We start from the raw sequence: 16436 nt of genomic DNA, 5'->3' as shown, positions 1-16436 counted from the left end.
GATTAAGCGAGTTTGGATCATGCCCAATGACAGTAGATTATTAGGGAAAGAACCCAGGTTGATGCTTCTTAGCTTTGTTGTAATAAATCTGTTCTTAAGAGCATTTGCAAGTTATAAGAGCAGGGCAATAGTAAAGACTAGCTAAGGGAAAACCTCCTTCTGCTGTCAATATTTCAGGCTGATAAAAAGCTGACCAAGTGTTATCAGTACGGTGATGAATAAAAGAAAAAGCTTGGAGCCATTAGCATTAATGGACTTGTGTAGCTAAATGCTCCTTTGCAGCACTAGAGCCTCCTCTTTTTTACCTCAAGGACTAACCCTTTCCCCCTCAATTCATAATTCAGCTTAAACTCTAGACTCCTCTGTGTGTGTGTGTGTGTGTGTGTGTGTGTGTGTGTGTGTGTGTGTGTTTCCTTTTAAAAATTTGAAATATAAGCAAATTTGGTCAAGCACTAACTGGCATGATTGGTATTCTATCCTAAGAAAAACAAATAAGATAAATTGCAGAGCTCCACCAAGGTGCCTACAATACTGGAGGAACACAGGCATGCCTGCTTTTATAAAAACACAGATAAAATTGGCCGATATAATATCTTCAAGCAGAGATTAGCTGAGGCCTCAAATACGACCGACAGACACTCAAGCCCCTGCCATCTTAGTGCATACTTAGGAATAGCTAATGAAGTGGTGCTTTTGTATGAAGAGGCAGACCAGATAACAGAGTAATGAGCAAGTCAAGCTGTATAATCCTGGAGCATTAAAACTAAAACCAGAAGTGGCTTATATGGAACTCCCAGTTGACTCCCATGCAGGTAGTGATTGTGGTTGATGTTAGGCAAGCATCACACCTGCTTAGTTTCCAGCAATTGCCTCAGGACCATTCAAAAGGCCTTGGAATTGGTACTCTTGATGGCAATCAAATCACAAGTACGCTTTGAGAGACAGGACACCAGGTTGATTCTAGAAGAGCTATCCAAAAATACATCAAGCAGCTGCGCTTGCAGAGCAAGTTATTTTGATAAAACTTTAAAAAACATTATTCTAAAGCAGAGGTTCTCAAACTTTGAGGGAGCTTTACTTCCACAGTAAGTTCCACAGGTCCTGGAGTGCTGTCTGGAGACAGTGCGGATCTGGATGGGGGCTAACAAACTGAAATTAAATCCGGATAAGACAGAGGCTCTCCTGGTTCGGAAATCCTCGATGCAGGTGCTGGAGTATCGGCTTGCACTGAATGGGGCTGCACTCCCCCTGAAGGAGCAGGTCTGCAGCGTGGGGGTCCACCTGGACTCGCACATGCTCCTGGATTCCCAGGTTGTGGCTGTGGCTAGGGGGGCCTTCGCTCAGCTTCAGCTGGTGCATCAGCTGCAGCTGTACTTGAATCGTGCAGACCTGGCCACAGTGATCCATGCCACGATGACATCAAGGTTAGATTATTGTAACGCGCTCTATGTGGGGCTGCCCTTGAAGATGGTTCGGAAACTGCAACTAGTGCAGAATGCGGCGGCCCATGTAGTTGCTGGAGGTAGTTGCTGGTAGTAAGTGGGGGAGTGGCTAGGGGGTGCGTTGCACTTACTTCAAGAAGGCAGGGCTGCAGCAGGAGGTGCGGGGAGCCCTGTGCAGCCCTGCATAACGCTCTCCGAGGCTTGGAATGTTCGCTAAAAGCAGGCGCAAAGCACCTCCTGAAAAACGGAAGTGCTTTGCGCCCGCTTTAGGCCAATGTTCCAAGCCTCGGGGAGCGCTGTGCGGGGTTGCGCAGGTCTCCCTGCACCTCCTGCAGCCTGCTGCAGCCCTGCCTTCTTGAAGTAAGTGCAAAGCACACCCGCCCCACCCACCATAGCAACGCAATCCCCAGGATCGCGTCGCTGCCTCCCTCCCCTTCCCCTGCCCCTTAAAGGGACAAGGGAAGCGTTACAGGAACTGGTCAGTTGTGACCCACCAGTTTGAGAACCACTGTTCTAAAGAATGACTTCATGATACCAAATCATCATTCTTGCCCTTCATGCCATTCGTTAATGTTAATTTTTTTGTTTTCATTTTTTTTCTGTGTTTTGAAAGTGTTGGTTTCACTTTTTGGTTGTAAAACTCTTTAATCACTTTTTTGAAGACAGAAAGGTGATATATAAAATGTAAACTATATAAAATAAAATTGTTTCATTGCAATTTTGTACATTTCACTGTGATAATTTTTATTTTTTAAGAAAAAAAAAAGATGCAGGGAATAGTAATTCTGTAATGGCCAGCCTGGAGGATAGTGAGTTGGTGATTACAAGATCAAAAACCTCAGCTGGATCAATAACAGACGCCCCTCAACATAGATTTTTATAGCACTGGATAGTAATCATTAAACTGCTTACCATGTGAGAAGTGCAAATGAAATGAACAGGCCAAAGCAGGTGCATCATTACTTAAAAAAAATGCATATCTTTTAACTCACAAACTTTCTCATACTCCAGTCTACAGAGCAGGGCCTCTGAGAGGAATTTTATCAGGGGGCCACAAAGTTTCTTTTGGGCCCCTTTGCAAAGGGGGAGGAGTGAAACAGAGAGGAGGAGGATAGTGATGGGTGAGCAGAATAGGGGCAGGGAGGGGCAAAGCAGGGTGAGGGGAGGGTAGAGCCAGCTGGAAAAGTCTTTGGAGCCCAGGTCTACCCACCAATGTGACATCAGTAGTGTCCCCAGCATCCTCAGTCATGGTAGTGGCCCCAGCACTTGTATGGACAACAAGTCTGAGTAGATGGGAAAATGTCAGATCCCAGGAAATTTCTGGGCCCCCTCCTTTGGCTCCTGGGCCCCCCTTTTGATCCTGGGCCCCGGTACAAATTACCCCCTTTACCCCCATCTCCTAGGCCCTGCTGCAGAGATATATTAGCAAGTCAGCAAAGCCTCCAAGAGTAGTTTTATCCAGCTATTTAAAAAAGAAGAAAGGTTCCATACAACAAGTTTCTCCATTTATGTTCTCAATTAAATTTTAAAAAAATTATGGATCTTCAATCCAAGTGTGGACCTCAATAACTTCAGTAATAACCTCAGGTACTTAAAGTATTTTACCTTATTGTAATTCTTAAATCAACTCTGTATGGAAGGTGTTCCCATATCACAGACAAGGTCTGAAGCTGATTGGGAATGGCTTTCCTATAGGCCAGTCCTACCCCATCAGTGCTGCCAGGTGCAGAGGTGCTAAAATGTCTACCGCTGCATCCAGCAGCATTGCTGGGGCCACCAGCGGCCCCCTACTTCATTCCCTTCCCCCAGTGAAAGTCCCAACTCCACCAACGAGGCTTCTTGAGTCTGCGCCATCTATTTTGGTAATGACCCAAAATAGCAGGTGGGTCATGACCCAATTTCTGGTGGGTCCCATGAAATGAAAACAAGGGTCATGGAAAGATCAGATAACTAATTGCCTCAAGCCCTGAGGTTATTCAAAAATCAGATTGCTGCTAATTATCCTGCATACAGCTGAGTTCCTCCAGTTTGCAAGCTTGTGTAAATACAGGGAGCTAAATGTTTGAGCATTTTTTTGCTGGTGTGTATTTTTCCAAGTCTGTCACTGACCGGTAGTGGGGGCAGGTGAAGGCTGGGTCACATAAGTAAGCCCCTTAATCCTTGAGGCTATTCATTAGGGCTGCCTCGTTACAAGAAAGAGTTTTTTTGCAAATAATAAAAAAATATTGCTTGTAAATATATAAAATATTATTTCAACATCACTTTTTAAAAAAAATTCTCATAAAGCTAGAGGGCCTTGATAGAGTGTCAGTGTGTCTGATTTTAAAAAGTGTGTCAGTGCTAAATGTTTGAGAACCACCACTATTGCCTGTAAGTCTTTTTGTATTTTCACACTCCAAGCATATGCATGTCTGCTCAGAACTATGGCCCAGTAATACCCACTCTCAGGTAAGTGTGTATAGGATTGCACCCTCAGTTTAATAGTTATATTAATAGATATATTAATATATTAATTGTATTATATTGAAGTATAATAAGATTCTGAATCTACTTATTTGCTTTGCTTCAATATTTAAGTTAACCATAAATTGGTCAGTTTACATTAAGGATTAAGCAGTAGCATCACATATAAGTTATTTCTGAGTACGTCAGAATAGAAAAAAAGAACAGGGAACTGAAATAGAAATAAACATAATCCCATATCATTCCAGATGCCTATGTACTTGGCAAGATAATTATTTTAGGAGTCTAGTTATTTCAGACTGCACTTTACCAAATAGTTTCAAAATATTTTGTAGAGGAAAAATATACCAATTAGCTCAAAGATCTCTAGATCCTGACATTAAAAAGGGTAATATTTGATCATAGAATTACCATCAATATTTTGCAAGGTGCCTTTCATCTCTGGGAAAAACACCTGAGGAAAAGAGGAAAGAGTTTTGATAATGAAGAAACTGCCTTCAAAGGCCTTCTCTGTATTGTTAGTTTGCCTTTAGACTTTATCAAAAACTAAATCTGAAGTGAATGTATGTGAGTGGGGAGACACCCTCCTCAGGTGAAACATCTCAGAACTTTTTAATGAGCAGCCAAATGTATCAGGGTGTTGTACATCCCTGGCTATCACACAAAGAACTATAAATTTACCCTTGTGACACAGGCTAGAAGTCTTTGTACTACTAAAATGAAATCACACAAATGTAATTCAGGTATTTTTTTGTAACTGTATATATACACATTTCTTCACTTAAAATATTGCATCCTGTGCGAACTGTGCATATGGGATGAGTAGGATCAAACGTAAGGGTTGGTTGAGGGGGAGTGCACTTACATAAGGGCAGTGTTTAAAATGTGAGTCTTGACTTTGCCAACTTTTGAGATACGCATTAATTTTTTCACACAAAAATCGGGTACAGCATATTGCCACAGATAAATCCTGACTGATGGCTTTGACAAAAACAGCATTGTTCAGTCTATGAGCTGATTGATTTTAGGCCATAAGTACTTAAACCTAATAAGGACAAAAAAATTTAATCCTCTTCTCCTTCCCCCCTTTAATGTTGGTAATCGGTCAATTGATAAGGCTCATCATAGTTAGACAAGATATTAATTTGATCTTTCTGAAAGATCAATTAGGGGATGAAACATGCCCTGATAATATTCATAGGAACATTTTCTGGTGATATCCATGACAGACAATTGGAATCAATGAATGTCTCCCCTTACATGTTTGTTCAATACATTACTTGGTAGTTCCATCATGACTGTCCCCTGCAAAAACCACAAGGCGGGAGTGAGAAAACCACATCTTGTAAGCAGTGGAGAAAGAAAGCAGCATTTCAGGAAGTCAGAAGCATTGAAGTATGATAGTTTAGTCTCTGGAAATGGATAAGGGAAGCCTGAGTTCAAAACCCATTCGGGTACCTGGTACGTAATTCACTGGGTGAGTTTAGGCTGGTGAACACAGAGACCAACTCAGTTAACTCTCAACCAGCCAAGGAGGCTTCTGTCCTGTGCCCCTTGGTCAATGCTGCTTTGAGAAGGAGAGACAGACAAGAGAGGAGGAGGCAGAGATCACCAACTTGGTAAGGCAGTCCTGTACCCACAAACTGACAGCTTCCAATATGGAAGAGTACTTCTCCAGGTCAGCACATGCCTGCATGGGTAACCAAGGCCAGCTCCACTTTCTTCAGGTAGGGTTTTAGTTTGTAAAGAAGTCAAAGGTGGAAAAAGGCACTCATGGCTGCCAATATCATCTGGAGATCCAAAGGTGAGGCTTTAAAAAAAAAAAAGTGCAATATTCTCTTAAAATATACTGCGTGTGAGATTCCTTTGGGTTTTTAATTAATGTTTTTGCAATTTAATCTCAAAAATATCCAGAAGCTGGCCACTGAACCATGCTGCAGTGATGTAGCTGGGGCTTGCCCTGCCCAGGGTCACACCTTCAGACGCCACCAACCACCCAGCTGCCCCAGAAATAATCACAGTGACGTGATGATGCCACCACAGTCACTTCCAGAACGCTCTGGGCAAGGCCAGCCACTTCTTCCAAAGCGGCTGACTTGACTTCAAGCATGACTGTAGGAGCAGCAGGTAGGATAACCTGCCTGATGCCTCCACAGCTAGTCCTCTCAGTGTACTCACTGGGAGAGAAGACAACTATTTCAGAAGAAGTGGCCACCTTCACTTCCAGCAACTACGTTTCAGAGAGATGCTACCTGCTTCTTCTAAAGCAAACAGCATCACTCTGCGGGTGACTGAGATGAGATTGGCTGTGGCAGATGAGGAAGTGTCAAGGTGCCAGTGTCAAGGTGATTGCACACCTCAAGGTTATGCACCCACTTTCGCAGAAATGGGCAGCATAGCTCTGAGCGACTGACTATTGCAGAAGCAGCAGGAAGGTCCTACTGCCCACCACTCCCGCAGTTAGTGGCCAAAGGCTCTGTTGGCCAAATTGCTTGGGGGGTGGTGGACAGGAGAACCTGCCACCCCTCCAGGAAAGCCCCAAAGTGTCGCCCAGTACCATGTGGTACCAGCAGCTCTATGAAGCTATGCCCCCTTTGTGCTGTGAATTTTGCAACCCCTGCTGAAATCTGACATAGTATCCCTCCCTGCAAACATAGTTTAGCACAGGGACAGGAATCTGAGGGCTTGGAATCAGTTGTAAAGTAGGTGGCCTTTTATGGACAGCATGGCTTTTTGCTCCTATAATTGCTTCTTACTCCTGCTTCACATTCATATTTTCAGAATACTACTGCTTAATAGACAACAGTGTACTTTGGCACTGGGTTCTTTGAAATGATTTAGAAATGTGTTTTAAAGGGTGTGACATCCTGCACAGCAGGCCTATCAAAAGGTACAGAAGAATTAATTTTCATAAGTGGAGAATTAGGGATTTTCAGCAAAGTCCTAAATAAATCTGTATTTTTCAATGAAAAGGAAAGTTAGAACAAACAAATGTTTGATGCAGATAAAAAAAAGGTTTGTGTCAATGCCTCAACAAAAACAACCCTGACTTAAAGGAAAAAATATATATATATTACCAGAGTGATGCTGCCTGGCCAGGGTCAGGTTGGCATATTTGTAGCATAAGTCCCTGTTGTGCACGTTAGAAAATGTCTTAAGATGTTTCTGTTCACAAAGCAGTACAATTCACTTTGTTGTGCTGGATCACTTCTTTTAAAAGTGTATCCAGATCCCCTCTCACCCTATCTTCAGGCTTCTTGGGATTAGGAAGACGGAAGAAAGAAAATATCTTGTTCAAGAAGGGACTCTGAATTCGTTTTAAGACCAAGGCCACAATTCTAGTTTAAAAAGGTTCTAAGAAAAAATGAAGTAAATTCTTTCTTTACTGACGCCAGCTAATAGTTCATAGTGGGACAGATCCCTGTCAACAAGGACAAAAGAAAGGAAAAGAAAAAAAAAGCGTAAGTCAGAATGTTCTTTGCAGAGAAAAGAAAAGGCAAGACATGGGTCAGAACGTTCTCTGCCTAATCCACCTTCGTTATGCTAGTACATATATATGTGCTTAGGAAGAAGGAAGGGTACAATGTAACATGAGACTCAAGGGAGCAGGAATATTCAAAATCTTGTCAACCAGTACAATATTATGATTGTCAGCCCCTGGCATTGGATGGACTGTAAATCAAACACGAAAATAAAAACATGGGCAGTCAACCTGAAACATGGTTGCCCAAAATGGTATAAAGAGCAAGAGACTATGACACTCTTTTCTTAGAGAAGAAGAAGGTGTATGGGGCTGCCCTGGCATGGATACATAGGATGCAATCCTAACCCACTTTCCAGCACTGACATAAGGGCAATGAAGCTCCAAGGTAAGGGAACAAACATTCCCTTACTTTGAGAAGGCCTCTGTGAGTGCCACCCAATGGCAGGATGCAGCACATGCTCCATTGGCAACGCTATGCCAGTGCTGGAAAGTTGGTTAGGATTTGGACCATAGTTATTGTTATTAACAATATTTATGTACCACTTTTCAACCACAAAGTTCCCAAAATGGTTTACAGAGAAAAATCAAATAACTAAATGGTTTCCTGTTCCAAACAGGCTTACAATCCATACCCTTGCATTCCCCTCCTGCTCTGTACTGCAATCACTCTCCAGTTCAGATTAGAGACAAAATCACACTGCAGTAATGGGAGCAGCATATGTGTAAAAACACAGACTATACCAGTACTACCTTGTGGATACGACTGAATCTGTAGCTCACTTGCCAGAAAGCTTGGCCACCACTGAAATAAAATTATTCCTGAGCTGGGGTGAGGACTCAGTGTGACTCTTACACTGCTTTGAAAGCTGCTTCCTGGACACAATTTGCCTACAAACTTACTCTGCTTCCTGTCCAAAAATGCCAGAAGGCAGGGCAGGACATGGTGGAAGCGGGCGCTCTTGTCCATCTTGGAAGGGATGGACAATCAATTGGCCAAATGGATGGCCTGATTTTTTTCTTTGAACAAAGGAGAGGAGATGGAGGAGCCCAATGGAGAGGAAGTGGGTTCAAGTGATAGGAAAATGCATGGAAAGCCCAGGGAGAGGACTAAGGAAGTGGGCAAAGCAGGAGGGACGAGGCGTTTCCTTGTGATAGAAGAGGAACCCCTTCCAAACTCACGGTTCATTTGAAGTTCAACACATCGCTGATGGCAGATGGAATGGGAACATCTGGGCAGTTTTAATTGAGAACTCTGAAGCATGTACACACACACCCCCTACCAGCACCTCTGTTTCCTTCTGTGACGCCACACCTGACTTGCGCCATAACTTGCTTTTTGAAAAGACTCGAACTTGAGTCAAAAAGAGTCTAAAAATGCCTCTGGATGAGTCACGATGGCCACCTTTAATGACTTGTTTGTGACCCAAGTCAAGGGGCAGAAACTCATTGCTCAACTTGCGATTTGGTGCAGTGGCTCTGACACATCCCTGCCACAGACCATTAGAATCCAGGAGTTTCAACTCCCAACTGAATGGAGAAGTGCTGAATTATATGGTAGAAGTGAGAGAACGGAGCAGGTGCAAAGGCGACTCGCTTGTAGTTTAACAAGCACAGAACTAAATGAGAGAGCTGTGACTAAAGGATCACAATGTACAGCGACAAAATATCAATGCTTATAAATGATACTTTTTATATTCCGTATTTTTAAGGAGCACAACTTTCACAGAAATGTATCTAGTTAGCAAGGATCCAGTAGCTTTTATATCATCTAAGTATCGCATAGTGCTGCAAACAAAATCACACTTTTTGCACTAAAAATACCATCACCACTTCCTTACCTGTAAAATATGTGTTGGCAGGGAAAACAGAACTTGGAAATTTATAATACCCATTTCCTGGGAAACGAATTCCTTTCCTTACAGTTACATTTGATGCTGCTAAAGATGTATCTATTCTCTCCAGCTGGTAGATTGGAGGAGGCCCATTCAGTTCTCTGGGTTCATCCCAACTTATCTTCATTGTTGTGCTGTTCACTCCTTCAGTGTAAGGGGCAGTTATCTGGCTAGGAGCTATTCATATAAAAGGAAAAAAGAAAAGAAGCGATTTGTCCACTTAAGCTTATCCAAACAATACTGGTTACAGAATACATTTGGGATTTTCTATAATTATTGCCTGTGAAGAAAGCTAGATCAATTAGAGTGCAAATAGCCATTGTTCTATATGCTCTTCATACCAGATCTATACAAATAAATACTTGATTTAGTGATGAAACCTCATGATGTTCTCATAATCTCTTGTTTCAATATTCAGAGTTGCTGGGGGTGTTTTGGGGTTTGTTTTTTGCCTTACCTTGTTTTTTTTAACCTTTCTTTTTTTACCACTAACAGAAAACAACTTTTAACTTAGCAGCATTAAAGTAATACATACTTATGCCACACGCTGAACAAACCACTACCCACAAGTATACACATCCAGAGTTTAATCAACTGCACAAGCAGTGGAAAACATAAGCTTTGTTTGGCCTAAAATGTTTGCATGTGGCTTGCTGGTTTCTTGGGAAATCTCCATAAACCTATCTTGACCTTAAGTCCAATATATATGAGGCAATTCATATAACATGGATCTGAGGGATTCAGCCTAACTGCCAAGAAGGCGCAAATCATGAGTACAATCAGATCTGTGTGCAAAAGAATCAAGAGAGGGACTCAACAGAACTGAGCTTGTCTCTTCCTCCTTTCTCAGCATGTGTGTCTATGCAGTGGCGTTGCTAGGGTGGTGCAGGGCTGCAGGCTGCACCAGGTGACGTGCTGGGGGGTGACATGCTAATATCGCGGCTTTAGGAGCTACCATGTCATGCCATGCACCATTGGATGTGGAATGTCCAGCGGAACACAATGAAAAAAAAAACAAAATTAAAATAGCTCCTTTCCTTCAAAAGTTATGGCCAAAAAACCAGAAAGAAAAAATGAATGGATCCCCATGTAAAGTGAGCCATATTACGCGTTTACTCGTGAGTAGGCGCACTTGCCATAGTCCGTTGGAAAGGGCAGGCTGAGAGGACTCCAAAAACGTCAGTATGGTCCCAAACCAATGAATTCAGCCCCCAAAAACACCCGAGAAGGAGGTCCCTCCCTCCCAGCTGCGAGTCTATTGAGCCCTATGGAAAGCGAAGCAGCCTCACGGTTGCGTTTACTCGTGAGTAGGCAGACGAGCCTTGGCTGGTGGTCAGGCCAGGCAAAGGGGAATGTGAGGACACCAGAATGGTCCCAATCCGATGAGCTGCTCCAGAAGGCAGCTCCAGAAGGCAGCCCCCCCCCCCCAAAAGAGGATTCAACTGGTAAGGGAAAGTTTTCTATTTTGCACTTGAAAAGCCAGGTGGGTCTTTGTATTGATATGCCTTAAATAGAAGAACTTTAAATTAGGCACTGGGGAGGGCTGAAAATCTCACTGATTCTTTTTTTGCGGGGTTGTTATTGCAGGCAGACTACAGAGTAAGGTCCATTGACTACTATGGGACTTACTTCAGAGTAGACATGCATAGGAGTGGGCTCACAGGCTGCACTCCTACCCACACTTTCCTGAGAGTAAGCCCCATTGACCACTATGGGACTTATTTCAGAGTAGACATGCATAGGCTTGGGCTCACAGGCTGCAATCCTACCCACACTTTCCTGAGAGTAAGCCCCATTGACCACAATAGGACTTACTTCAGAGTAGATTAACTTGGTGGAACAGGACTGGCTCCCCCTTATTTAATTATTCCTTTTGTTTTAATTTAATTAGTTATAATTATTTATTTTAATTTGCTTGATGATGTAACTTCTGGCCATGACATCACTTCCAATGTGTCCTGGACAGATTGTCATTCTAAAAAGTGGGTCCCAGTGCTAAAAGTTTGAGAACTGCTGCAATAAGGTGTTAGTAAGTTGACACAAGGTGTGTGCGTGTGAGACTACAAGTTTTCAAAATCACTAAAATCAGAATTTGGAGGAACAATACCATCATGTTATATATCAATCAATGCATAATTTCATGCAGAATGTAATGAAACAAACCACATTGAAATATCTGTGTTCTAACAAAAGGTACAGCCAAAAAACCAGTAGGGGCAGGGCGATGGTACATCACCATGCCCACCACTTGGGGCGTTGCCCCACCCACTCCATGGGGTGATGTGCAGGCCTCCCGCACTGAGTGACACGAATCCTAGTGACGCCACTGTGTCTATGTAGCTTAATAATCAAGCAGAGAAGACCGGACTTCCCATTCAACAGACTTCCCATTCCCTGTAACATCCCACTGAACTGCCAAGGGTGACCAGGTACAATGGAGGATGCAGTGCCTACACCTTTAACCATTGTATAGAAGAGGGAATTTTGGCAGGCGCAGCTCAACATGGAAGTGTTTAAAAATCTGCAGCTGCCAAAATTCCCTCCCCTATACAATGATTAAAGGTATAGGCACTGTGCCCTCCATTGTATCTGGTCACCCTGTGCACAGCTTGCAGTGACCTGCTCAGTACCAACCTTCTTGATTTGAAGCAGGCAAAGCACTTCAAGGCAGGGTCAGTGCAGACAGGACTGAAGATAGAGAATAATGCATTCTCTACTGTTGCCATGCACCTCTCCACTGAGAAACTGGAGATCATAGTGGTGTGGGGCAGTCTCTGAAATCCCAAGGAGAGGGTAACTCTGAGGCTGAGCAAGAGGTAGCATCTTTCACACTGATGGAATCCTGCCCCAGAGCATCTCCCAAAACCTAGAGCCAGCATTAAAATTCAGTCAATGAAAGAGTACTATCCTAGCCACGTTTCAGAGTCCTTGAAACCACAGGAATAAATTCTAGATTTAAAAGTTTAATTTCTCTGTGTATAAACAGAAACCTAAGTTATGTTATGCAACATATATTATAGATGGGCTTTTTCTGTGATTACAGGGAGCAAAATTCAGCTGGAAAATAATATGGGCTAAAATATGCATCTTGCAAATTACTTCAGAGTGTTGTGCTAAGAGTTCATAGCAAAGAGCTTCATTCATAATAAATTAATAAAATATCCTAAAGATTCTTGCATACAAGACTATTAGCATTGCTTTCACTTTCTCACATTAACCTATAGTATGTTGCTATTACTCTTCCTACAACACGATAAAATATTACTTTTGGCAGAGGGAATGATGGGAGACAAAAAAAACCACCAACCGTGCTACGCATTGTAAATTCTTGCTTGGACATCATTTATGACTTCACAATCTAATTAGTATCATACTGCTATGTTTGAAATTTACTGTGTCGAAATTGAAGTAGTGCAGTGTGGGGTCACGAGCCTTCCCCATATAAGTAGTGCCGAGCACTAATGAAATGCGGTATTAATGCACAGGTTTCAAAAGAAAACATGGCTTTACAATAGGAACTTCACCTTTGGAGCAAATCAGTCTACGTCAGCATTTTAAATGCAAACGCTGAGGTTGAGTCCTCTGGTTCAGCTTACAGATATTGAAGCAGAAGTACTAAAATTCACTCTGCATAATATGAGCGCACCTAGCCAATGCTTTTGGATAGTGACAGTCACATACCCCTTAAAACATCCTCCCTGAATAAATGGGAGTTGCCTGAGCTGTAATTATAGCATCTTTGCTCCCCGAATTTGAAGTATTTATGGGACTTGAGCAATTAACCACTTAAATGCATTGTAACACTTGTTTCTCTGACAGGAAAGTATTGATTTTTTAATCATTTTCAAGTCTACTCTAGTACAAATAAATGTACTACAGTTACAGTTAATGCACTGTGTACATGCATTAAACACTAGAACGACAATTTATTATTTTGTGATATATGGAATAGAATCCCAACCTTTCAAGAGGAATGACTTTGGTCTAACATTAGTATTTTAACTACCAAATCTCCTTGGTGATTCAGAATTTTTGTCCATTGACACACACAGTCAAGCATCTCTACTGAACTTGGAATTTCCACAATTCAGACTGAAAATTTTTACATAATAAGTCTACACTGATGGCCGCCACCTCATTGTATTATACAATAAAGATACCGAAGGCTAAAAGTCACTGTATACATTTCCTAAATGTGTCACTGTTTTACCTGTAGCATTGTCAAAGGAAGAGGTTATAATTTTACCTATTTAATTTTTTTTCTAGTCTCTTAAAACACATCTGTCAAAGCATACTGAATTTTTGCAGACTGAGCTATATTTTGCATATTTAAATTATGTCAGGTTTTTAAAAATTTCTTGCTTGACAATATATAGTTGATCTATTATAGAGCTAAGACAGAATCCTAAACACCTATGACTCCTGTATGACGCTGTGAAACAGAGGGTACCGAAAGAAGCAGATGGTCCTTACAATTTTATGCTAAGGATACATCATATATAAATATATATATTGTTACATAGGTCACTATAAACAAGGCTTTCCTGTGTGAGAGTGCTTGTGTGTCTGCAGGTGTGGTAAAAAGAATTATAACCATTGATAAGTAAAGAGCAGTTAACTTTGTTTTGTTTGAAACAATATCATTTTAGCTTTAGAAGCTAAGACAGATGCCAGCATTTCACTGCGAACAGATGGTAATTCCATCTAATAGTGCATCTCTGTATTAGTAAGGTCTGTTGTGTATACAAACAGTAATAAACACTAGGTGAGGATCAAAATAAATTTTAATTGTTGACATTAAATTCTGGCAGCCATGCTTCTAAGTATAGTGTGTTCTTTTCGCAAATCTGTCAGGTTTACTAATGCAGCTGCTAAAGCTTTCCTATAGCCTGTCAGGTTCTGAGGCTAATAAAAATGCATTTGCATCAGAGCTACAAAACCTTTGCTGATCTCATTCTCTTTCGTGCATTTGCATTAAGAAACCTCTCCACAAAATATAGGTGGCACTTCTAAGTCTGGCTCCTCTTGGCTTTAGCTTGCAATCAGCCCCTCCATGTGTCCATGTAAACTACAATTCTGAACAGCAGCTCTTTCTAGTAATATTTGCACTCGCTGCAGCTAGACTATAGACACATTTCTGTTTCAGCTTCTGCTTATTAGAAACCTTCATCTCTGGAATAGAAACAAAACTTGTAAGGTTGTACATTAAATAAAAAATCCACCTGTCCAACACGTTTTTGATTCATGAAAAAAAAAACAATATTGGAGGTTTGCCCATCGATGAACAGGAAGCTCACTCACTCAAGTGCTTTGATTATTGCTACAATCTGTCAGTGCAAAGGATCCCAGAAAGGTGTTTTTCTTTTGCTTTTTTAAAATTATAACTACTAACAATGTAGTAATGCAAAGTCTTACATTCCTTTTTGTCATTCAACTTTATAATAGCCTAATGAGAAAGATTATTCACATGCCCATTTTACAAAATGGTAACTGAGATTAAAAGTCAGTTTCCTTAATGGCAATAGCAGCAATAACAACCTAGAATTTCTTGGCCTCTGGTACAGAAGGCTATCTGCTACATCACAATGGGCCCAATCCTAACCAGCTTTCCAGCACCGACGCAGCTATGCCAATGGGACACCTGCTGCATTTTGTGCGGGGGGGGGGGGGAGTAATGGATGTTACTTTAAAACCAGGTAATGTTTGTTCACTTACCTCAGGGCTGCATCGGTGCTGGAAAGCTGGGTAGGATTGGGCTCAATGGCACAAATGCAATGGTTCAAATTCTCGCAACACAAACCCAACTGCTGAGGTTACTAAGTTCAATACCCAGAAACAATATATACCTATAAATATTCTAGGCGCTAAATTAGGTTCCTGCCACTGCACTTCTCATGTCTCCGTGTGTGTGTTCTCCCTGTGGTCATCTATTCCAGATACTATTTATTACATTTTTATCCTGCCGTTTTCTGCAAGGAACTCAAGGGAGCATGATTATCATGATTGTAATTTTGTTCCATAGGAGGTTGGTGAAAAAACTGGGTAGGTGATGCAATGGTGGGGTCATTGACTTGGAGTATTTATAGCACCATCCTTGGGCAAGGATCTAGCAATTGTACCAATAACCTGGCCTGCATACCTACACACAGTAGGATTCAGGTTCCTCATTTCGTACTGTAATCAGTAGTGCTTGAATCAACTGCTTCAGAAGACCCTATGTTCAGAATCTGCATACAAAATCTATTTCAATAAACACAAGTCTCAAGAGTTCATTTTACTATGAGCATATAGAATCATATTTCTTTAAAAGAAAAATCAACGAAATGGTATTTTTAAAAACAGTCCTGAAAAATATATTGCTTCCACCATATGGGACAACCAACGACTCACCAACCGATTTAAGATGCAGCATATTGAGCTGACCATATGTTACAGTGCTGTTGAATGGCTGAGTGATTCATGCCCGTCACATTCTAGTATATCAATTAAAGCTCCTTGAAGTCTGCATGATTTGTGTCTCTGTTATTAAACCCTGCTAATTCATCCCACTTACACATCTGTTATAAATCTCTAGGAGTGCTGCATGATTCATGGCAATCTGTGAGCATGGTACAGCAAATTCTTCTCCTTGTAATTAACAGTAAATTGTTTTACTGCCATGCAATGAATTTTTCAGTTATATTGCAAATGAACTCCTAAATGCATGGCTCTTTCCTAAGAACTGACTTATATCATTAGGCAATTAAAAAGTATTGCTTTGAACCAAAAGCTTTTAATCAAGAGAAATACAACTTAAACTCAGCCTAAAGACCATGCAAATTTGACATACTGGCAAAAGACTAATTTGTGCAATTTCCCAAAGAGTGAAATATGTCCTTTAGGGAGAACAAACAAACAAGTTTTGGCTCTTACTGCAGTGTACAAAGAGCACCCAATCTGTAGCTGAAGAGTACTTGGCAAGAGAAGATAGGGAGCAGATACAGTTTATCTCAGGAGTTATTTAAGTCATTTGTCAATTCCAAATTTCTCAGATTATGTTTCATGTCTCTAATGGCAACACAGTGCCTGTATTCTTGAAATAAATAATTGGATAATTAACCAAGCAAAATCATCACAGGATTCCAGAGCTATTTGAGAGCGTCAGTCAAAGGTGAA

At 41.4% G+C, this 16436-nt stretch overlaps 1 protein-coding gene across 1 annotated transcript in view; it reads right to left on the bottom strand.

The window, feature by feature from the left end:
* The window catches only part of USH2A (usherin), a 567365-nt gene that overhangs the window by 416553 nt on the left and 134376 nt on the right, over positions 1-16436 (bottom strand). Inside the window, exon 20 of the mRNA XM_066623430.1 lies at positions 9228-9458. Within this exon, the coding sequence (XP_066479527.1) occupies positions 9228-9458 (231 nt within the window). The remainder of the gene's footprint in view (positions 1-9227; positions 9459-16436) is intronic.

Source organism: Tiliqua scincoides, chromosome 1 (genome assembly GCF_035046505.1).
Source record: "Tiliqua scincoides isolate rTilSci1 chromosome 1, rTilSci1.hap2, whole genome shotgun sequence".
Classification (NCBI taxonomy): Eukaryota; Metazoa; Chordata; class Lepidosauria; order Squamata; family Scincidae; genus Tiliqua; species Tiliqua scincoides.
The sequence above is the reverse complement of the archived record's forward strand: the minus strand, read 5'-3'. Positions and strand labels throughout refer to the sequence as shown.